The following is a 23523-nucleotide window of genomic DNA, read 5'->3' as shown; positions in this document are numbered from 1 at the left end:
CTGGGGGGATTTACTGAGTGTGTCTAACAAAAGAGGACTCATGGCAGCCTGGGCAATGAACATGATGAGGTGAATTCCTCATTAGTATTGGCTGAATGGATGAATGAAGAGTGGATGAATGGCTACATGAACAAAGGGGTCAACCCTGGCTCCTTGGTGGGCATATGGGCACTACAGACAGATCCCATCTGCACATAGGCCTTCCCTCCCTCCCTGAACAGGGAGCTAGAGATCTGTGTGCTTCACCTTATCTCCCTTTAGTTCCTGGATCTTTTGAGGCAGGGTCTTGGTCCAGAACTGCAGCCTGTGGGCCTTCAGGGCCTTGCCCACAGCAGGCTGGATGTCCAGCTGCAGGTACTGCTGGTCCTGGTCGAACAGTGGCCAGTGGGGTAGGTCCTCTCCGTTGGGGTTCCTGTGCACATGCCCTCCCAGCAGGGTCAGGCGAGGGTCAGTCTGAGCTCTGTTGAATTCAGACCTGACCTCCCATCCCTGTTTAGGACTGGCCAGGCATCCAGGCAGGTGGGGGCTTTGAGAATGGGTAACGTTTTCCTGATGTAGGAAAGTAATGGCCTCTCACTAGTGTTGTTCTCCACAGGGCAGGGCAACCTGGTCTGTTTGGCCATTCCTTGTGAGAGGCTGGCTCTTATGGTAACCCAGCACTACGGTTCACTCTCCCGGCCACCATGAGAGTGCACCCACAAAGCAACCTCTTTCAGAGCAGGCCTTCATGTTGGAGAGGGAGCTAGGATGTGGTTAAGGCCACATGTGTGTTAATGAGATCACCTCAGACAAGGGGAGCAGTGGAGGACCTGTGCCCCGCTGGGAGGCTGAGTGTGCAGGTATCCTCACCCATTTCGAGCAAAGTTGGCCCAGTACTTCATCATCCTCCTGCTCAGCAGCTCCTCCTCCTCACTGAACTCAACTGTGGAAGGAGGAAGACAAGGGTCCAGGTCCTGGCCAACCCTGTTCACTCCTGTGCCACATTCACAACCCCAGCCATAGCCTGAATCGATCCAAGGCCCTTCTATTATAATTGGATGTGAAGTGTCCCCCAAGGCTCATCTGTTGAAGGCTTGACCCCCAGCTGGTTGCACTGTTGGGAGGTGCTGTAAACTCTATGGATGTGACCTAGGTGAAGAGGTGGGTCACTGGGGGCATGCCTCTAAAGGTATATTTTGTTCCTGGTGCCTGTATGTATTTCATTCTTTCTCCTCGTGACTGTCACGATGTGGGCAGCTCTGTTCCACTACTAACTCCCTGACAGGATGTCCTGTCTCTCCACAGACCCAGAATCAATGGAATCAAGTGACCATGAACTGAAACCATTGAAATTGTGAGCCAAATAAAATCTTCCTCCTTTAAGTTGAGTATCTCAAGTATTTTGTCACAGAAGGCTTGACTAATACACCTTCCCTACCCCAATATCCCTGGGGGACAGCCCCTCCCCTTGTCCAGCTTGCCCTTACTCATTCCAGCCTCTAGCTGAATTGTTCCTGGGCCATCTGGATCCAGAGGGCCCCCTTTTCCTTCTAAAACTGTAAGGTCATCTAAGAAACAAATATGCCATTTAAGTACCTTCCTCTGTACCCATTATGGACACCGTGGTTGGGGTGGGGCAGGTTGAGGGAGCATAGGCTGGAGTGGTGGGGCTCAGATTCTAATTAGGGACATCTTTTGAGCTGTGAGTTGGTGAACACCTGATTCTCTTTCTGAGCCTTAGTTTCCTTGTGTGGACCCCACTGGTACACATTTTCTGGAGAACAAAGACTCACCTTGCTTGCCCCGGAAAAAGGATCTGAAGATAAAGAGAATCTCATCACCGTGGTCGGCCTTCACATGGGGTGGCTTGATGTCCTTAAAAAAGTCAGGTCGATGCTGGAACTCGTAGAAGTAGACAGAGGCATGGGAACCTGGGGAATGGGGGTGGTCAGGCAGTGATAAGGTGACCCCTTACCTGGAACTCCCTTCTGAGTCACCCTAGGTGACAAAATACATAGGTCCAAAGCCGACTTTAACCTGGACAGTGAAATGGGGAACCCCAGGGTAGAGTTGAGGCCATTGAAGGGCCTTCAATAAATCATGGCCTTGGACTCTCTAGCTGTGTGATTTTGAGCAAGTCACTAACTCAGGCTCCTTGCCTATAAAATAGGATAGTTGTCTGTCACTTATACTATCCCTCAGGATTTGCTGAGATGAGGACTATCAAGTGCTTGGTATCAGGGGCCTGATAAAGACTAGTTCAGGATCTAGACATCACAATCTTCCTGTTCTCCAGACACCAGAGCTCTAAGTTGCCCTAGGCCATCAGGAGTCAGGTACAGACATACTCACTCTGAAAATGTGCTACTTGGAGTGCAGGGATCACAAACATTAAGTCCTCCATCATTTCCTGGAACTGGTCTTGAAGAGTATCTGGGTCTTCATTGTCCCCCATATACTCCTCCATCAACAGGTCACCAAATTCAGCAGGCAACATCTAGCCCAGAGGGATCGGGGAGAGTCCTGTTAGGCAGGCACTGAGGAAGGGACACAGTAGCTTAAGGGTGGAGAGATGGAATCTGGGATGGGTCAGGGTATAAGGCAAAGCTGTCAAGCTGTGGGGTGATCCCACTCACAAATGCACACAGAGATCAACCTTTGTTGCCGGAAGTTGCCTCATGGGAAGGATATCTGGGGGTATCCTCTCAATATTTTTGGTACTGGTGATTGAATGCTTTACCACTGAACTACATCCCCAGCCCTTCTTATTTTTTTATTTTGAGGTAGGGTCTTGCCAAGTTGCTGAAGGCTGGCCTTGAACTTGGAGTCCTCCTGCTTCAGCTTCCTGAGTCACTGGGATTACAGGGATACTACACCTTGATCAGCACTCTCCATTTTTTTTTTTTTTTGCAGGACCCTGAGAGTCTCACCATCTGTGCTGCTCTTCTCTGCAGAGCAGCCTGCACAGTCCTTCTGTCTATTTTCTTCTGGGGGTGAGCGGTGCCCATGCTCTGGGTGGAAAGGGGAGAGTGTGTTTTATAGTTCAGATTGGCCTGGAACTTTAAGATGTGTTTCCCCAAACACCTAGAAACTTGGAGCTAGGTCTCACCGAGGGAATGACCCAGCCATACTCATCATTGTTGACTCCAATGATGCTGGGGACAGGTTGAAAATCAGTAGAAGTCAGAAGCTCCTGGGGGTGCCTGGGCAGGAAGACCCCATCTACCACACCGGGAATGATCTTGAAGGCCTGAGGGGGCATTCAAAGTCATGAAGCACAGTCAGGTCCTAGAAAACTTCTGATGTCTTCTGAATGCTTTTCGCTCCTGTCTGGCCAGGAAACTCATAACTGCCCCAGGAAATCCTATTCCTGGTTTATTACACCCAAGCCTCATTTCCAGAATACCTGGGTGAAGTAACTGTTCCAGGGAGTTGGAAGGGCACCCAAATCATTCTGCCCCACAGCTATCAACCCTCCTTCTTCCACACCCATGCTCATTAAGCCTGACCTTGGTAATAGCCAGCATTTCCTCTTCGCTCTTGCCTCGAAGGCAGCTCATTAGAGCCTCTGACTCTACCTGCCCACAGTCAGACAGGTTGGTCACCATCTGTAAAGGCACCAAAAAAGTGCTGGATCATCCCTTCAGGCAGGGAGTGGGAATGTTGCCCAAGGTCTCAGCTGGGTGCAGGCACCACCAATATCTCAAAGGTGTGGATTGTTGCAGGTGTGAAATTGTTCTAACCTCCCTGAACCTCAGGTATCAGCCAGAGGAGCCATCACACATGTTCATGTGGTTCAGGGTACAGCTTTACAGATCATAGAACATATTCAACCACTGTGAGGTAGAGGTGTGTGGATTCTAACTCTTGAACCCCTCGCAATCCCTGGATAGGTAGCACTTCCCAAGGTTCCTCAACTGTTGTCTTCAGTGAAGAAAGAGGAGCAGTGGCTCTGAAGGTGAGGGATGAGGCAGTGGGTCTGGGCTTTGGTGGTTGAGGGCACTCACTGTAGAAACCGCTTCAGATGAGCTGGCAATGAGACTGGGCAGCAGGGCCACCCCACTCTCCATGATGGCACCATGGAAGAGTCCTTGGGACATCGGAGACACCACATGTGAGGACACACTTGTGCCACCTGCAGACTCGCCAAAAATGGTGACGCGATCAGGGTTGCCTCCAAAGTGGGCAATGTTCTGCTGGACCCAATGTAGGGCGGCCACTTGGTCCAGGTAGCCCCAGTTGCCAGTGGCATGCTGGTCTCCAGTGCTGAGAAATAGCAAGGATGATGATCACTGGATGGTCCTCTGTCTACTCAGCCTCCGTCGACCAATCCAGCCCCAAGCTCACCTGAAGTAGCCCAGAATACCTAGGCGGTACTGGATAATGACCACCACCACATCCTCAGTGGCTGCCAGAATAGAACCATCGTACATGGATGCCATGCCTATAACTAGCGCACCACCATGGATCCATACCATCACCTGGAAAATCAAGAGATATACCACATGGCTCCCACCCAGCCCAAACCCCTCCTGGGCTGCCTTATAGATTAAACACTGCTTTGAATTATGCAGCTACCCACACAGACAAAACTCCAGCAGACCTCATGACCTGGGCCATGGGTCAATGACCTAAGTTCAATCAGGAAGACCAGATCTCCCATTGGTACGTGATACATCCCATGTACCAAAACCTGGATCTATTACATCCTGAATCTTCTGCAAATTGGAAAGAAAAGGGGTGTCTACTTAGAATTTCCAAGAAACATTAATCAAAATTCTTCTCCACAAGAGCTCAAAGACAATCCATTGCTGTCATTTTTTTGTGTGACCTTAGTGTAGTCCTTGCACTAAGGGGGTCTCCTGGGAACAACTTGGTTGAATGAGAATGGTGTCCATCCAATGGCCACAGTCTCTGACCTCTGGGAGTAGCCAGGGCCCTTTGAACACAAGCTTAAGTCAGGGCCCACTGGTATAAGAGGCCTTCTTGGATCTGACAGTAAGAGGTTTCTCCTCATTGTTCATACTGCAGTAGGGCCCAAGCTGATCTTGTTCCTTCTAACCTTATAGAACAAATGTACTCCCACTCCCCTGTCAATCACATCCTGACACTCACAGGAAGGTTAGAGCCCTCATGGGCATGAGCAGGCGTGTAGATGTTGAGATACAGGCAGTCTTCTGACATGGGGATGGAAGGCAGGGTCAGATTCAACAGCTTCAGAGACTGTGTGTTCATTGCTTGGGCATCCTGCAGACACCTGGTGATCAACCATGGTAGACAGTCAACCCAGCGTGTGAACAGTGGTCAAAAGCAGACTTGGGTTCAGGTTTCTTCCAAGAAACCCCCTCAGGGTCCCTGTTACACCTGATGTCCTGTTCATACTGGATTTTTCTCTAAAGCCCCTTCCCACTGAGTTCAAGGCCTCTGGCTGGGGTGGGAGGGGGAAGCCAGGATGGAGTCCAGACCTCCAGGGAGGCCTCAAGGTTGTTAAGCACTTGCATCCAACTCCTTCTGAGGCTGGGCAATCATGACTCTAGGGGACTGTCTGGGAAACACTGGCTGCCTATGTTGACATTCACCACTTAACCCTGTCCCCATTCAGGTCTGGAACAGTATAGATGTCCCCAAATGGGTGGTGCCAGAATGGATGGAGTTTAGTTTCCCATAGAACATAGTAGGACAACCCACAGACCAAGTCTAGACTCTCAGGGAACCACAGAGTCTTCAGGTGTAAGCACATGCATCTGTTACTTGGCCACTGGCACCTGGCCCTGTGGGCTGGCATAGAGAATGCAGGTGGCAGATCCCAAAGGAGCCACTACTGCTTCCCTCTTCAGGATTCTAGAGTATGTACTGCTGGAGTCAGGGTATTTTATAGGTTCTTAGAGCCAATCTGACCCTCTCCCAGACACATGTACGTACCTTGGTTGCAGAGAACATCTGGCATAACATGAGCTGGGACAAATTATCTCCGCAACTAATGTTCTCTGGGTGCCAAGGCCAAAGACAGGATCCTAGGGAAGTTAGCAACTTCAACCCTCTGAGCCTTAGCACTCTCACTGGAAGAATGCATGTGAGAATCATCCCAATGCAGAGGAAAATTGTCTGGGCAGTGTAAATGAAGGAGCCCAGGGCTAGGAGTACCCATCCCCACCCAGCCCTGAGGTTTCCCAGACCCCTGGAGAGCTTACATGGCTGGGTGGGAGGTTCCATCCCTCACACCACTCCAAGGGTCAGGGGGCTCAGGGGCTGCAAAGCGCAGTGGTCCTACAGGTGGCTTGGCAAAGGGAATTCCCAGGAAGGTGTGGACCCCCGCATTGAAGCCCTTCACATGGACGAGGCTGCCCCGCACCTGCCCGGTGTGGGTGGTCCGGATGGGGCTGACTGAGACCTGGCCTGTGGTCAGAGAGATGCACTTCAGACTTTGGTCTGCTTAATCAGCTGTTGGCCTATAGTACTGTGGCCTGGTTGGCCTTCCTTAGCTCAATCTTGTGGAGGGACCCTGATCTGCAAACAATGGCTTCACAAACCTTCTGCCTGTCCCACTGTGACCCTCCACAATTACCCCCTGATTCTATTCTGATGACATGGCCAGAATTAGTTTATCCATAGACACAGAGAGCAGATTGAGGGTATGTAGGGTAGGGTTAGGTTCACATTGAGGGAAAGAGGTGAACTTTGAGTGTAAACTAAAAACCACTTATGTGTGTCATTGAATGGGTAAAATGTATGGTGCAGTAATTATTTTTCAAAGTTGTTATTAAAAATCTCTTTGCAAATTATGAAACTGATGTGAATTTTTTTTTGTTACTGAGGATTAAACCCAGGGGCATGTAACAACTAAGCCAAATGCCAAGCCCTTTTTATATTTTATTTAGAGGCAGTGTCTCACTGAGTTGCTTAGGGCCTCTTTAAGTTGCTGAGGCTGGCTTTGAACTCACTATCCTCCTGCCTTAGCTTCTCGAGCCACTGGGATTACAGGTGTACCACTGTGCCTGGATTAAATCTTGATTTTTAAAGAAAAGACCCTACATTATTACCATTCTAATAAATTAGAACATTTGAATAGATATTTATTTATAATGAAAACTGACACTGTTGTGGAAATACCTTTATCTATTTACCTATCTCTGTGTATATCATATAAATATTTGTATCATTCTTCCTCTTCTTTTTTTTTCAGTAGGAACTCAAGAAAAATTTACCCATGATGTGATAGCTGGGGTTGCTTTCGAACAATGGTACAAAGGACAGGGTGCATTTCAGATAATCTAGGTTGTGACAGTCCAGATACTTGTTGAAAGTGGCTGATGGATACATTGGGTTCATTAACTTTCCTCTCTGGCTCATATGAGGCTCATCCCTCTGTGCTGTGTAGCTCTTGGGCAACCACATCTCACTCTGTGCCTTAGGATACAGGGAGGTGTTCAGTAAGGCCACTGTCCCCCTGATATTGTTGCCACCTACAGAGGCTCCCACCTCTTGCACCTTCCCTTCACAGTCTCAAGTTCTGCCTCTGCAGAAATTGGCAGATCTGAGCCAGGTTCCATTAGAAAAAACAAAAGACAAGAACAACCTCAGGGATCTCCTTCTGCCCTTCCCAGGGTGGATCCTAATGCATCAATATGTGTCAACTGCTGGAGTTGAGGCTAGGCGTGGCAGCCACGTAAAGGCTCCAGAGAGGACAATCTAGTATCATCTTTCTGCTATTGTTTGAATGTGGTTTGTTCACCAGAGATTCATGTGCTGGAAGTTTGATTCCCAGTGTGGCAGCATTGAGGAGGTGGGACTATAAAGGGATGGGGTGTAATAGAAGGTGATTGGATCATGGCTAGGGTTAGATCTCACAGGAGAGCATTAATTCTCTGGAAAGTGAGATTGGATTGTTCTAACAGGGCAGCCTGGCCACTCTCCAGTCTCTTGCTTTGCTCCTGCCATATGATCTATCTCATAAACACTCCTGCTATATCATGTCTTTGCCATTTTATGACATAGCTACAAGGCCCTCTCCAGAGGTAGACCAGAGCCAGGCAAAGTGATGCACTCCAGTAATACCAGAGGCTTGGGAGGTTGAGGCAGGAGTTTTGTGTGTTTGAGACCAGGCTCAGTAACTTGGCATGAGTCTGTATCAAAGTGAAAAGTAAAGGGGCTAGGGATTTTGCTCAGTGGCAGATCACCTTTAGGGTCCATCCCCAGTAGTGTCAACCACAACAGACCAAAAAACAAAAACAGAGGCAGACCAGAGAGGGCCACCTGATCTTGATTTTTAGTATCTATAACTGTGTGCAAAATAACTATATTTTATTTATAATTACCTTGTGTTGGCTATTTTGTTATAGCAACACAAAGCAGTCTGAGACAGAAAATTACTACCAAGAGTGGGGTTGTTACTAAAACAATACCTGAAACTATGGAAGTGGCTTTGGAACTAGTTAACAGCCAGAGGTTGGAGGAGTTTGTAGGAGCAGTCAAGAAAAAGTTTTGTGTTGCTGGGTGCAATAGTGCACAGTTGTAATATCAGCAGTTCAGGAGGCCGTAGCAGGAGAATTGCAAGTTCAAAGCCAGCTCCAGAACCAGCAACTTAGTGAAGCCCTAAACAACTTAGTGAGATGCTATATCAAAATAAAAAATAAAAAGGATGGGGATATGGCTCAGTGGTTAAGTGTCCCTGGGGTTATACCCCCTGTACAAAACAGAAGAAGGAGAAGGAGAAGAGGAAAAAGGAGGAAGAAGAGGAAGAGGAGAAAGAGAAGTCTTATACTGCTGTAAATGAAGAATTATCAGTAATCCTTGTGAAAGTTCAGATAACAAAGAGACTAGGAAGGAGCTAGAACATCATAGAGATTGGTTAAGTGGTCATATTCAGAATGCTGATAGCAATGTGCTTAGTAAATGCAATCCAAAGGAGGATTCAGAAGGAAGTGGGAACCATCTGTGGAAATTAGAAGAAAGGCTCCCTTTGATCACTGCAAAAACTTGGCTACATTGTATTCATGCATAAAGATGTTATGAAAGGGCAAATATAACATTGATGACCTAGAAGATTCAGAGAACAACATTTCTGAACAAAATATAGAAGAAGCTGTGTGGTTATTTTTGGTCGTTTTAAGTGAGATTTGCAATGATAGTTGGCAAATGAAAGCCTACCTTAAATTATTGGAAATTTCATACCTGCTCACCCAAAGAGCAAAATGAGAGATTGGGTGAGAATATAGGGGATGGGAAAGAGAGTACCATGGGTGGGAAGGAGCCAGGCTCTTTGCTTCAAAACCATGGGAGAGAAGGCCTAAGGCCTACACATAATCTTCCAGGTGCCCTTGCATCAAGAGCCCCAAAGACCATGGAAGGGGCCCCAGCATTGTCTCAGGATTCTGCTCCTTGTTTCCTAGCAAAATGCTCTGGGTCTCTCCAACCATGGTTCATGAAAGCCCAGCCATGACTCCTGATACTGCTCCAAAGGGAGCAAACAACAGAACTTGGTAATGCCCAAGTGGTGCTATTTTTTAAGTGCAGAGAATCCAAGGGCTCTGCTGTCTCAACAGCCTCCCCTGGGGTTTCAAAGGAAAGTTCTGGAGGCCCTGCTTATGGGAGTGGAGTCACGGCAAAGACTGCCTAGTGAGGCCATGAGAGTGGGACCACTGCTCTTGAGACCCCAGAAGTGTAGAGCCACTAGCAGTGTGCAATGCCAGCCTAGGAAATCCACAGGCCATGGCATGCAGCGCAGGAGAGCAGCCATGTGGGCTGCAACCAGCATTACTCCCGGGGTGGGGCTGCCCAAGGCCCTGGGGACCAGTACCCTGCCCTGTTTCTAGGGGGCTGGGCTTGGAGTTTGGGGATCTAGTGTCTTATTTGGTTGTTTTAAGACTTGCTGGGAGTCTGGGAGCCCTTTCTACTTGCTATTCCTCATTTTTGCCACAGGACTATCTGCCCTGCCTGAGCCTGTTTCAAGGCTGTATCCTGAAACCATGTAACTTGTTGCAAGTCATTTGACTTGAGTTTCAGATGGGACTTGGGACTTTGCACTTTGTAGCCATGCTGGTAAGGTTTCAGCCTTTGAGAACTATAGGCACGGAAAGACTGCATTTTGCATTGAAAGAAGGACGTGAACCTTGGGGGGCGGGGGCAGAATGATATGGTTTGCCCCCCAAAGGATCCTATCATAGATGACTGGTCCCCAGTGAGGTGGTACCTTTCAGAAATAGGACCTAGTGGTTGGCTCAGGACTGCCCTGTGAAGGGATTAATGCTAGTCTTTCAGAGTGGATTATTAGATCTCATAGGAGTGGCTTAATTCCTTTGAGGTGAGTATAAGTTTTTATAATAGAGCAAGTCGGCCTCTTCCCTGTCTTAATGCTTCCTCTCTCACCATGTGATCTCTCTCCTACAAAGTCCTACTATGTCATGCCATTGCCACACTATGACATAGCTGAAAATCCCTCATCAAGATCTACCAGAGAGGGTCACCTGAGCAGAGATTTTCAGGCTTTAAAACTGTGAGCTAAATAAATCTATTTCCTTTATACATCATCCAGTGTCAGGTCAGTTATACTGTTTTAGCACCCCAAATCGAGCTAAGATATGTTCCAAGTCAAAAGGCACACTCCTCACGCACCGCATGTCTGTAATCCCAGTGACTCAGGAGGCTGAGGCCAACCTCAGAAAATTAGCAAAGCCCTAAGCAACTTAATGAGATGTTGTATCAAAATATAATGAAAAGGGCCGGGGGACATGGCTCAGTGGTAAAGCAACCTGGAGTTTCACTCAGTACGCAAAAGGGGCATGGGTGGTACGCACCTCTTCCCTAACAGGCTGCCTACACAGAATTCCTTACTGGGTGAAATTTCTTTTCATGTAATGTACACAGACAGCAGTCCCAGATGCCTCAGGTGTGTGTTGTAACAGCAATGGACAAAGTCTGCTAAAATGTCCCTGATCAGAGACTTGTTAAGTCAACAGCACATCATCCTTTCCGCTCGATGGTGGAGGAAGCTGCACCATGTAAGAGTGTGAGGTGCCTCCTGTGTTAGGAAGGGGAAAGCGTGGTGCCCCAGAGGGTGAGTTGTGGTCATGTAGATGGAAACCAGGCATGAGAAAAAAATCTCTCTCTCTCTCTCTCTCTCTCTCTCTCTCTCTCTCTCACACACACACACACACACACACACACACACACACACACACCGTCCTGGACATTGTGTGTAAGTCCCTGAGACCTTGATGGTTCCTGTGAAGGAATCAGGACTGGTTGGGACAGAAGAGGGTGTAACCCAAATCTGTGCTTGTGACTTGTTAATGATTATTTCTGATGGATGAAGCCAAGACAATATTTATAATGGCAGCCATCAGTGAAATTGGGCAGCTCTCCTTGTCTAGAAAGTCCTAGTGACTTTTGAGAGGAGCCTGGTCAACAGCAGGGAGATGGGAAAGACCCTTTGAGGGTGTGTCATGGTGGAGAGGTGAGTGTGGACTCCTCCTGGGCGTAGTGGGGAGGAGTAGCAGGAGATAAGGGGGCTGCACATTAGAACGCTTTTATGGAGAAGATCAAGCCAAGGACAGCCCAGGCATCCTGCCAACCTTGCCTAACTTCTGATGAGGGCCTGGATGCTGCCTGTAGGCTCAGAGCCCCATCACCTTTGCCCTAATGGCCAAACCATTCCCCTTTTTTGGTCAGGTGTATAAGGTGAGAGGAATCCAGTGACATCCCAGATCCCCTTTAGGACACAGTGCCTGGGACCTTCTGTATTTCTCCCAAAGACAAATAACCTTGCCTGGAGCCTCTTTGAGATGGCCAGGTCACCCTCTGGCCAAAGGCATGACCTAGAGCCAAATGGCAGCAGGAAGGGGTTCCTAAGTGGCTGTTTTTCCCATTGGCAGCTGGAGCTCCAGCACAGCCAGCACTCAGTGTCCTGAATGCCCGTCCAGAGACAGGGAAGTTGGCCCTGCTCTTCTGGGTTCCTCAGTCTCCCCTCATACCTTGCCTTCTCCTTGGTGTTGGTGACAGGAATTCTGACCCTGTCTGCACTTCAGGGGAGTCACCCTGGGCATTAGATGGAGCTCAGGGTGGCTGCACATTCCTCTCTGAACTGTCCTCTATCATTTCCACCAGCTCCCCCATGTATCATTTCCACCAGCCTACCCTCCTGCAGCCTCAGTCTCTTCCTCTACACCATTTGGCTGATAGGAGGAACACAGAGTCTGACACCCCAATCCCTATGTGAGCCTTACCCTGACCTTGGAGGAGGAGCAGCAGGAGCCCACAGGCCACGATGCCCAGCTTCCCATGAAGTCTGTGCAGCCACATGGTCATTTTCCAGGGCTGTTTCTGTGCTGCTGTGGTTGCTCTGCTTCAGAGGTCAGCACAGAGAAGGACCTGGGCCCAGGTGGAGTTTGGACCCTACAGGGAGGAGGCAGAGCAATGAGAGGTATCCTGCAAGCTGGGCACTGCGGGAGAGCCACTCTGAACTCGCAGAGGTCACAGAGGCATTGGGTACCAGACAGGACAGGGCTGCACTCCTTTGTCAGCTCCCAAGGTGCTGCACGGCCGCTGTAGCTGCTCTGAGATCTCAGGAACCCATTCCTCACCCCCGGAGTTACTAATTTATTGTCCTAGCAGCCACTGACTCTTTTAGTCTACTTTTTTTCTTTTCCTTTTCTTGATTCAAACTTTTCCATCCAAAGTTTTCCTCCCGGTTCATATGTTGACAAGAACAATATAGAGAAGGAAAAATTCATTTGAGGCTCATGGTTTCAGAGTTCTCAGACCATAGAGAGCAGGTCCATTGCTTAGGTCTCAAGGAGAAGCTGAATATCATGGTGGAAGGGTGTAGTGGAGGAGAGCTGCTCAAGACATCATACCAGGAAGCAGAGAGAGAGAGAGAGAGAGAGAGAGAGAGAGAGAGCGCTCCACTCAAAAAAGACAAAATACATACCACTAAGCCCACCCCAGTGACCCACCTCCTCCAGCTCCACCCTCCATGGCTACAGTTACCATCCAGTGAACCCTCATCAGGGGATTAATCAATGATTGGGTTAAGGCTCTCATAACCCAATCATGTCACCTCTAAACTTTCTGGAATTGTCTCACACATGAGCTTTGGGGTCATCTCCTCTCTAAACCATAACACTGGCCCATGAGGGTGTTGGGTGGAGAGAAAGGAGTAGTGGGCTGTAATTGGAGGAGACAGGAAGGCTTCTCTGAGGGGAAGCAAAATGAAGACCCCCACAGGTGAGAAATGATGACCTTGGGGGATGAGGGGACTGCCTGAGCAAACTGGGCAGTGTGACTGTGCCCGTGGTACTGGGAAGTCCTTCTTCCTCTCAGCATTCATAGTTTCCTGAGTTCCCTCCAAGGTCCTTGTAGTCCTGGTCTGAGGGTCTGTGTAAACCTGTCCCTATTCGGTCCTGGCTGCTCTGTTGAAATACACTGGTGACTGCAACTGTGACACTTCTTAAGAGCCCACCCCCTTGGGCTTGGGATAGAGTTCAGTTGGTCTTGCATGTACAAGACCCTGGGTTCAATCCTCAGCACCACCAAAAAAAGAAAGAAAGAGAAAAAAAGAAAGAAAGAAAGAAAGAAAGAAGAAAGAAAGAAAGAAAGAAAGAAAGAAAGAACCCACCCCCCTCTACTTGCTCTGTCCCTACCCTGTGGCTTCCCCTGAGGACAGCTCCCTCTGAGGTTGAATTTACTGTTATTTATGCACCTGATAAATGCTCTGAGGACTTCCTGGTTCTAGCACTGTGGACTTGGAGGGCTCTCTTGGGCATCTGGGGCCACTGGGAAGACAGACCCATAACCAGGAGATGTCAAATCTTCTGGAATCCTGCAAGGACATAGGGAATGCAGCAGGAGACAGGAGTGCCTGCTCTGCCTGACTTCCTGGAGGAAGGGGTGTGGGCTCCACCTCAGATGACTTCAGTACCTTCTCCTAACAGGCCTTGGCTTCTTCATTCTAGCTTGGGTACATTCCTACATGCCAGGATAGCAATTGGAGTCTTTCTAGGAGTGATAATATGCCCAGATGGCTGTGTCCTGGGGCTTCTCCTTGTCTTGATTCAAAGTTTTCCATCCAATGGACTGTGGTCCAAGCCACTGTCCCAGCTCCTGTCCAGGCAGATGCTTTCTCTGTCTGTATTCTCTTGACCTAATTTATAGCTGGGGCTGTGGAGGTTGAGATATTCCAGCTCCTTCCAGTTCATAGTCATGTTATAAGCTCCTTTATGTCAACTGGGCAACACAGTGCTCCTTCCTAACCTGGACTTTGCTGTCTACCTCTTGGTGAAGGTCCCCAAGCTACCGAAGCTAACAGTAAAACCCTGGAATGAAGAGTCTTAGAGTATTAGGACTTGTAGGGGGTGAGGTGGGGTGGAAAACTTACATATATATATATATATATATATATATATATATATATATAACGAGAGAGAGAGAGAGAGAGAGAGAGAGAGAGAGAGAGAGAGAGAGAGAGAAAAGAAGATCAAAGTAGAAGGTAAAAATCCAGGAAAATATCTGTAATGACAGATGGATGCTACAGGCTTAAGGTTTAAGACCCCATAAAAGCAAGTTTTGGTGAAAATATGGAACATCTGTCATCCTCATATCTGTTTGATGGGATGAAAAATGATATAGTCATTTTTGAAGATAGCTAGACATTTTCCTTAAATGTTCAACCCAGAGTTGGGAGTAGTGGCACATGCCTATAATCCTAGCAACTTGGTTTCTAAGGTGAGCCTTACTTAGAAACTTAGTAAGTCCCTCAGCATCTTAGGGAGACTCAGTCTCAAAATAAAAAATAAATACATACAAAATAGATTGGATCTGTAGTCAGTAGTGAAGCACCCAAGGGATAAATCCTCAGTACCCCCCATCCCCCCCAAAAAAAAAAAAAAAAAAAAAACAAGAGAAGAGCACATGTCCACAAAGTGATTTCAGAAAATGTCCACACAAGTTTTATGTAAAAAGTAGCCTAATCCAGGCTTGATGGTACACTTATTGCAATTCAGCTCCTCAGGAGGTCAATGGATGAGGGTTGGAAGTTGGAGGCCAGCCTGGGCAAGTTAGTGAGATCCAAATCAAAATAAAATAAAAAGAGATAGAGAAATACCTCAGTTTTAGAGTGCCCATGGGTTAAGTCTCCACTAACAAGGAAGAAAAAAAAAGGAAGGAGGAGGAGGAGAACAAATAGAAGTCACTCAGATGTGCATTAACTGGTAACTGGATAAAGTGTGGCAGATGTGTACATGCAATAAAAGGGAAGAAATGCCACTTGAATCTCAAAATAATTGTGCAAGTGACATAGTCATCATAAATGACTCCTGTGCTATGATATTGTAGAAAAGACAATCTTCGGCAATGGAAAGAAATTAGGCACTTGCCAGGGAGCAGAGGTCAGGGTGATGATGGAGTGTAAATGGGCACATGAGAATGTTTTGAAACTATTCTAAACCTGACGTGATGTTGGTCACACGTCTCCTACATTTACTCAAATTTACCAAACTTTGCAGCTCAAATGGGTGAATTGAATTCATGGAAATGATCCACAATAAAGCTCTTAAAGCTGGACATGGTGGAGCATGCCTATAATCCCAGTGGCTCAGGAGGTGGAGGCAGGAGGATTTCGAGTTCAAAACCAGCCTCAGTGATTTAGCAAGGAAAACATCTCAGTGAGACCTGTCTCTAATAAAATACAAAATAGGACTAGGACTAGGGATGTGGCTCAGTGGTCAAGTGCCCTGAGTTCAATCCCCAGTACCCCCCCACCAAAAAAAAAAAAAAAAAAAGCTCTTGAAAAGAGCTACCGAGACTACTTACAGTCTGAAAAACACTCTGAGGACCCACTCTAGGAAGCATCCTGTGCATGCTCAGAACTGAAAACCATACAGGGGCATGTTTGCAGCAGGAGCACAAAGGATGTTTGCAGCACAGAGTGGAAGGATTATGCACCAGTCCCTGTACTCTAAAAGGAACTAAAAGGTCTTTTCACCTCTGCAGAGATCCAGTCTGCCCAGGCTTACCGCTATCCTCATCTGCCCCCTGGTGTCCAGGATGGGAAACAAGGCAATCTTCATCTTGAGCCCTAAAGGGCATGGTGCCCTGTGGTGGGGCTTAAATGCACTGGGTGAAAGAGGGAACTTTCTTTCCTGGGAAAACTGGTGCCACAAAGAGGTAAGTTGGTGAGAGGGGGAGGGTCCATGGACTCCAGGGTTCATGGAGTGAGGGACACAGCCTTTCCATGACAGAGAGAACATGCTTTGGAGGAACAAAAGGGCATATTGAGCTTTATTTGGCACTTTTGATTACTGTGGTAAAAGATAAGACATTTTCTATAGGAGGGGTCAAAAAGTTTAGGGACATCAATGAGGTGAGAGAGAAAGTTAATCATGTGGATGCCATAGTGAGTGGGGGATGGTCAGAAGGCTGCAGAGGGAATTCTGAAAGATTCTGGTTGGAGAGGTCCTCAGGGAGCCTGAGACAAGAATCCCTTCTGCTATGTGTCTGGACCTCCTGACATGTCAAGGCCTCTTCCTGGACACACCCCAGAGAGAAACATCTTCACAGCTGTGTTGTGATTGTGTCAGTGTGGGGCTCACAGTGTCTGCAGAGCCACAGAGAATAAGAGGCAACTTCAGGAGACAGGACCCTGAGGACCCCACCTGGCTCTCCAGGATGCACCCAGCTGGCCCAGGCTCCAGAAGCCAATGGGAAAGCCCAGTCCTGCTTCTCATAAGTTTGGGACCTGTCACCTTCTTGGGACAGAAAGAGATGAATAGGCGTGTAGATTGAAATGTTAATGATGGATGACATTTAATCCCCAGGTGGGCTCAGGGATATGGAACTTTGGTTTTGTTTGTAGCCTGGGTGTGTAGATGTGGGAACTCTAAGTGTTTGGGCTGAAAGTTTGTGTGCTGCAAATTCATACATTGAAAGCCAGTTTCCATGGGCTGGGGATAGAGCTCAGTTGGTAGAGTGCTTGCCTAGCCTGCTCTAAACTCTAGTGCATTCAGTTCTAATACACTAGCTCAATCCCCAACACACACACACACACACACACACACACACACACACACACACACAAAATGCATAACTAATAAAATCCGTATACTACCTGAGATTTGATTGAAAAAACAAGCAAGCAAGCAAGTCTGAAAGTGATGAATCATTGGGAGTTGCCTGGGTGTAAGAACTGTGAAATAGTCCCAAGAGAACTTGTTTGCCCCTTCTGCCAAGTGAGGACATAGTGGGAAGGTGCCATCTAGAAATCAAAGCAAGACCTCCCCAGACAACAAAACTGCTAGCACTTGATTCTGGACTTGTCACCTCCAACACAGAAGACAACACATTTGCATTGTTTATGAGCTACCCAGTTTATTGTGTTTATTTGTTTATATCTTGTTGGTAGCACTGTGATCAAACCCAGGACCTTGTATATGCTTGGCAAGTACTCTACCACTGAGCTACTCTCCCAGGACTTATTATTTTATTTTGAGCTCAGGTCTCCCCAAGTGGCCAGACTGGACAGAGTATGTAATTCTTCTCCCTCAGCCTCCTGAGTGGCTTGGATTATGGGCATGTGCTACCGTGCCTCACTATATTATTATTGGAGTTGTTGTTGTTGCTGTTGCTGTTGTTGTTCAGGAGCCTGATGGAGTAAAACACTGGAGCTTCTGGTGTATAGGTTTTCTATAGAGGTCCCAGCAATATGAGAACATAGGTACTTGCTAAGAGGTGGGCAAGGGGTTCAGAAAAGTACCAGCTCTGCTTCCTGAAACTTCTCTGTCAGCATGGGAGGGTGTGGCAATTGGGAGGAGGGGTGAGAAAGGGTTGTAGGGAAGGAGAGGGGAAGAAGAGAAGGAGGGACTCAGGTATAGTGAGGTGAGGAGGAAGGTGGGCATGCACTGGATTACCCATCCACAGCCTCCTTGGGAATTACTGAGTGTGTCTAACAAGAGAGGACCCATGGAGGAGTGAATGGATAAATAACTATGTGAATGAGTGAATCAACCCATGTTCTTGGGTGGGCATGTGTGGGCACCACAGGAAGATCCCATTACACCTAGAATACCTCTCTCTTCCTGACAAGGAAGCTAGAGCTCTGTGTGCTTGTCCTCAGCCCCCGTTAGCTCCTGGATCTTCTGAGGCAGGGTCTTGGTCCAGAACTGCAGCCTGTGTGCCTTCAGGGCCTGGCCCACAGCAGGCTGGCTGTCCAGCTGCAGGTACTGTTGGTCCTGGTTGAACAGTGGCCAGTGGGGCAGGCCCTCTCCGTTGGGGTTCCTGTGCACATGCCCTCCCAGCAGGGCAGGGTGAGGGTCAGTCTGAGCTCTGTTGAACTAAAATCTGACCTTCCACCCTAATTATGGACAGGACATCCAGCCAGGCAGGCAGGGGTGTTGAGAATGGGGAGATGCGTCCTGATGTAGGAAAGCAATGACCTCTCACTTGTGTCATTTCACACAGGGCACAGCAACCTGGCCTGTTTTGCCCTTCCCTGTGAGAGGCTGGCTTTCATGGTAGCCCAGCACTATGGCTCACCCTCTGGACCACTGTACCCACAGAGACCAGTGACCTGTACCCCAAAAGTACCCTCTTTTAGTGTGGATCTACCAGTTGAGGAGGGGGCTAGGATGTGATTAAGGACACACAATTGCTAATGGGGTCACCTCAGACAAGGGGAGCACTGGAGGGCCCGTGCCCCCTGGGAGGCTGAGAGGTGCAGGTGTCCTCACCCATTTCGAGCAAAGTTGGCCCAGTACTTCATCATCCTCCTGTTCAGCAGCTCCTCCTCCTCAGTGAGCTCAACTGTGGGAGAAGGAAGGCAAGGGTCCAGGTCCTGGCCAACCCCATCCAGCTGTCCATTCCTGGGCCACACTCACCACCCCAGCCCCAGGCTTGTGTCCCTTCCCTATTACAACAGTCCTGGGGCCAGGCCCTCTGCTTGCCCAACCTGCCTTTACTACTCCCAGCCTTTAACTGAATCAACACTGGGCTCATCCTTGGCCTAGAAGTTTCCTTCTTTTGGACACTGTGAAGTCATTTAAGAAATGATTATGCCTTTAACCCCCCCCCCCCCCCCCTTCTCCTATGCTAGACACCATGGTTGGGTTGGGAACAGGTTGAAGGAGCATAGATTTGAGTGGGAAAAGTCTAACCCTGGAATAACCTGTTGAGTTGTAGTATGGTAGACTCTGAATCCCATGCTCTCTCTTAGCCCCAGTTTCTCATTGTACCATGAGAGTGATTGCCACCATGTACGCAGGAGAATGCTCCTGTGGAACAAGGAGAATTCACCTCTGATGCCGTTGATGTAGGATCCAAACACAAAAATGATTTCATCACCATGGTCAGCCTTCACATGTGGTGGCTTGATGTTCTTGAAGATGCTGGGACGATGCTGGAACTCATAGAAGTAGACAGGAGCATGGGAACCTGGAGGGTGGACAGGATGTGTCACTCTTGGTGACAAGATTGCTAGGTCCAAAGCTGGCTTGAATGTTCACAGTGGCTTGGATGCCCAGAATGGATCAGGGGCAGTTGGAAGACTGTTTGTTAATTCATATCTTGGATTTTCTATCTGTGTGGTCATGGGCAAGTCTTTGATTGCCACTACCTTAGTCCCCTCCTCTGTAAAATGAGTGTGATGTCTATGTCTTACTCTAGCCATAAGTATGTATGGAGATGAGGGCCTTCAGGTGCCTGGGACCAGGGTCTGGATAAAGACATGTGTTTGACACCAGACCTCACCTGGGACTCATAACTCTGAGCTATCTCTTAGGAAGCCAGAATTCAGCTATAGATACACTCACTCTGATAATGTGCTACTTGGAGTGCAGGCATCACAAACATGAAGTCCGCCATCATCTCCTGGAACTGGAGTCGGAGGGTGTGGGGGTCCTCGTTGTCTCCCATGTACTCCTCCATCAATAGGTCAGCACATTTGGCAGGCAACTTCATCTGGTCCAGGGGATCAGGGAGAGTCATGTTAAGCAGTCTCTGGGGCAGGGATGTAGCCACTTGATTTGTGGATGGGGTCTGAGATGTGTCAGGGAATAGGGCAGAGCTGTCAAGCTGTGGGGTGGCCCCACTCACAAATGCACATAGATCAATCTTTGTTCCTAGGGATCATTGAAAAGGAAGAGTGTCTGGCTGTACTCTTGCTTGGCAGAACCCCAGGGGCCTCACCATTTGTGCTGATGTTCTCTGTAGAACAGCTCGCATGGTCTCTCTGTCTATGTCTTTGTGGATTTCAGGGGGGCTCACAACCTGTGTGGTGAAGGGATACTCTACAGTTGGGGGTGGGATGACCAGGAGCTATGACGTCTAAAGCCGCTCCCACCTGACACTATCGTGGGGTTTTGAGAGGGGACTCACCATGGTAATGACCCAGCCATACTCATCATTGTTAACACCAATGATGCTTGGAACAGGTTGAAAATCAGCAGAGGCCAGAAGCTCCTGGGGGTGCCTGGGTAGGAAGGCCCCATCCACCACAGCAGGAATGACACTGAAAGTCTAAGTGGGCATTCAAGGTACATGATGACAGGAAGGAAAGTCTCTGTTCTAATGACACTGAGTTACCTCCAACCCATCCCAACTCAACCAATGATGCTCAAACCAACATTCAGGGATTCTACACCTGGTTTAGCATATTTTCATCTCAATTTACCATCCAGGGCTATGAGGATACAAGAAGACCAAGCCTTGGAAATGAGATCCTTGTTCCACAGTAGAAATCACTGTATTTTCCTTCCACCATAACCCCTGTCTCCTCACTAAAGTCCATTCAGCCCTACCTTGGTAATAGCCAGCATTTCCTGTTCACTCTTGCCCCGAAGGCAGCTCACCAGGGCCTCTGACTCTACTTGCCCACAGGAAGAAAGATTGGCTACCAACTGTAAAGGCATGAAAAAAGAGTGGATCATTTCTCAAGGCAGGGAGGGAGGTGTTGCCTAAGGTCTCAGCGGTGTTTAAGTTACCCATAATTCTCAAAGTGTACCCTCTGTCTATTGCTGCAGGTGTGAAATTCTTCCACATTTCCTGAAGCTCAGGTGTCAGCCAGAGGAGCCATCACACCTGCTTACATGGGTCTTCTGAGGATGAGGCCCCCAGTGTGCAGCTTTGCAGAACACAGAGCAAAATCAACCACTTGAGTCAGAGGTGTGTGGATTCTGACCTTTGAGTTCCTCAGAATTCCTGGGGTGTGGCCAGTTCCAGAGACACCTGCATGGTTTTTGTTCCCATAAAACAGACAGAGTGGCAGAGGCTCTAAACTTGAAGGGCAAGGCACCAGATTTGGCTATTGGTAGTAAAGAATACTCACTGTGGAGACATCTTTAGATGAGCTGGTGATAAGGCCAGGCAGTAGGGCCACCCCACTCTCCATGATGGCACCATGGAAGAGTCCTTGGGACATTGGAGACACCACATGTGAGGACACACTAGTGCCACCTGCAGACTCGCCAAAAATGGTGACTCGATCAGGGTTGCCTCCAAAGTGGGCGATATTCTGCTGGACCCAGCGTAGGGCAGCCACTTGGTCCAGGTAGCCCCAGTTGCCAGTGGCATGCTGGTCTCCAGTGCTGAGAAATGCAAGGATGATGATCACTGGATGGTCCTCTGTCTACTCAGCCCCCATTGACCATCCCTGTCCCATGCTCACCTGAAAAAGCCCAGAACTCCCAGTCGGTACTGGACAGTGACCACCAGTACATTTTCAATGGCTGCCAGAATAGAACCATCATACATGGAAGCTGAACCCACCACCAAGGCACCACCATGGATCCAGACCATCACCTGTGAAATCAGGAGATATACCATGTGGTAGCTACCTTCCCCAAACCCCTCCTTGCTGACCCCTACTCTGAAACCACTTTGGCCTGTGTAGCTACCCACACAGTACTCTAGTAGGACCTCATGAACTGGGACACTGGTAAGGGACACAAGTTTAATTTGGAAGATAAAGTCTCCCATACTTTGGGGTCTACCTATGAATCGAAACCTGGATCTATTATTCTCAGAACTACTCTAAAGAGAAAAGTGATGTTTCTGTGATTATCCTACCTGAACATTAATTTAAATTGTCATCTAATCTCTGGTCCAAAAAATAATCCATGGTCATTGAATTCAATGATCTCAAAGTGCAGCTTTGAGCACCTGAATGGATCTCCTGGGTACAAGCTGTGAATGGATCAGTGAGTCCCAACATTTGGCCTCTGAGAGCATCCAGGGCTCTTTTAGTCCATGCTTAGGTCAGCTATCTGCTGGCATAAGAGGCCTTCTTGAGGCTAATAGTGAGAAACTTTTCATATTGGTTTACACCACAGTGGTAGCCAGCTAACCTATATCTTCCAGTATTGTTGTTGATATTATGTAGCACTTGGAGTCAATCCCAGGGCCTTACAACACTGTGCAAGCTATCATTGAATCATGTCACAAGCTTCCTTCTAATTATCTTTCAAAACAAATGTTCTCCCACCCTTCAACTGACCATGGCTTAACACTTACAGGCAGGTTAGAGCCCTCACAGGCATGTGCAGGCGCGTAGATGCTGAGGTACAGGCAGTCCTCTGACATGGGGATGAGAGACAAGTTTTTATTCCCTAGGTTCAGAGCCTCTGTATTCATTGCATCTACATTTTGCAGACACCTGGTGACAATGAAATACAGTTATTTCAGGGGCTGAGCAGTGGTGAATTCAGACCTCAGGTCCTGACTCTATCTAGACAACCTCACTCCCTGCCTTAACTGATGCCTTGCCTCACATGATCCTTCTTTCAAGTCATTCCCCCTGACTGTTCCAAGCCACAGTCTCAGGGTATGCTGGGATGGAGCCCAGACCTCTAGGGAGGCCTCAAGGTTGTTGAGCACTTGCGTCCTACTCCTCATGAGGCCGGGCAGTCCTGACTCTAGGGCCCTGTCTGGGAAACACTGGCTGTCTGTGTTGTCACCACTTATTCCGCATTCAGGCCTGGAAAAGCATACGTGTCTCCACACAGCTGGTGCCTGAGTAGATGGAGGTTAGTTCTCATAGAAGGGTAATGGGGCATCCCATAACCCAACTCGAGACTCTCAGAAAACCTTCCCCTGCAGAGAGTCTCGAGCTGTAAGCACATGCACCTTCCCTTGGCCCTGTGGGTTGGGTCCCCAAGGAGCCATCACTGTTCCCTCCTCAGGAATCTTCAGCATCAACTGCTGGAGTCAAGGTCTTTTATAGGTTTAGAGAGCCAAGCTGACCTTCTCCCAGACTCATCTCCCCTGGTGGGAGAGAACACCTGGAGTAAGCCAAATCCAGGGACATGTGTTTCTTCTCTTGTGTTCAACAACTGGAGCTAATGACTTTGGATTTCTAAGCCCTGAGTCAGGGGCCTGGCAGTTACTCTTGCATTGGAAAAACAAATGTGAGAATTGCCCCAATGCAGAGGGATATATTTTTATATATTTGTTCATTTAGGGCCTGGGTTTCAAAGACAGTGCATTAGATTGCTAAAAACACATTACCACTGACCTACAGCCCCAGGCCTTGTAGTCCAGTTTCGATGAAGGAGCCACTGCAGCCTG

General features: G+C 48.3%; 2 protein-coding genes across 3 annotated transcripts in view; both read right to left on the bottom strand.

The window, feature by feature from the left end:
- Positions 1-10: 10 nt before the first annotated feature.
- Positions 11-12276, bottom strand: LOC308637825 (cocaine esterase-like; the record flags this gene model as incomplete). Of its 2 annotated transcripts, XM_081274668.1 has the most annotated exons (13): positions 11-91; positions 247-412; positions 850-922; positions 1773-1910; positions 2332-2476; positions 2910-2990; positions 3089-3229; positions 3489-3587; positions 3987-4245; positions 4327-4460; positions 5095-5236; positions 6171-6375; positions 12201-12276. In XM_081274668.1, the coding sequence occupies 13 exons, from the start codon at positions 12274-12276 to the stop codon at positions 11-13; spliced, it is 1740 nt and encodes a 579-aa protein (XP_081130794.1). The 2 variants fall into 2 exon arrangements, with proteins under 2 accessions (XP_081130794.1, XP_081130795.1); XM_081274669.1 differs by lacking the exon at positions 11-91 and having other exon boundaries at positions 226-412.
- Positions 12277-17391: 5115 nt separating this feature from the next.
- LOC308637793 (cocaine esterase-like) overlaps positions 17392-23523 on the bottom strand; it is a gene marked incomplete at both ends in the record, with an annotated part of 41439 nt that continues 35307 nt past the window's right edge. Inside the window, 10 exons of the mRNA XM_081274618.1 lie at positions 17392-18243; positions 18696-18768; positions 19258-19395; positions 19773-19920; positions 20149-20229; positions 20338-20478; positions 20760-20858; positions 21287-21545; positions 21626-21759; positions 22471-22612. Coding sequence (XP_081130744.1) covers positions 18057-18243; positions 18696-18768; positions 19258-19395; positions 19773-19920; positions 20149-20229; positions 20338-20478; positions 20760-20858; positions 21287-21545; positions 21626-21759; positions 22471-22612 — 1402 coding nt within the window. The remainder of the gene's footprint in view (positions 18244-18695; positions 18769-19257; positions 19396-19772; positions 19921-20148; positions 20230-20337; positions 20479-20759; positions 20859-21286; positions 21546-21625; positions 21760-22470; positions 22613-23523) is intronic.

This window comes from Spermophilus citellus (genome assembly GCF_964194105.1).
Source record: "Spermophilus citellus genome assembly, chromosome: 18".
NCBI lineage: Eukaryota > Metazoa > Chordata > Mammalia > Rodentia > Sciuridae > Spermophilus > Spermophilus citellus.
Note: the sequence above shows the minus strand (reverse complement) of the source record. Positions and strands in the feature narration are given on the sequence as shown.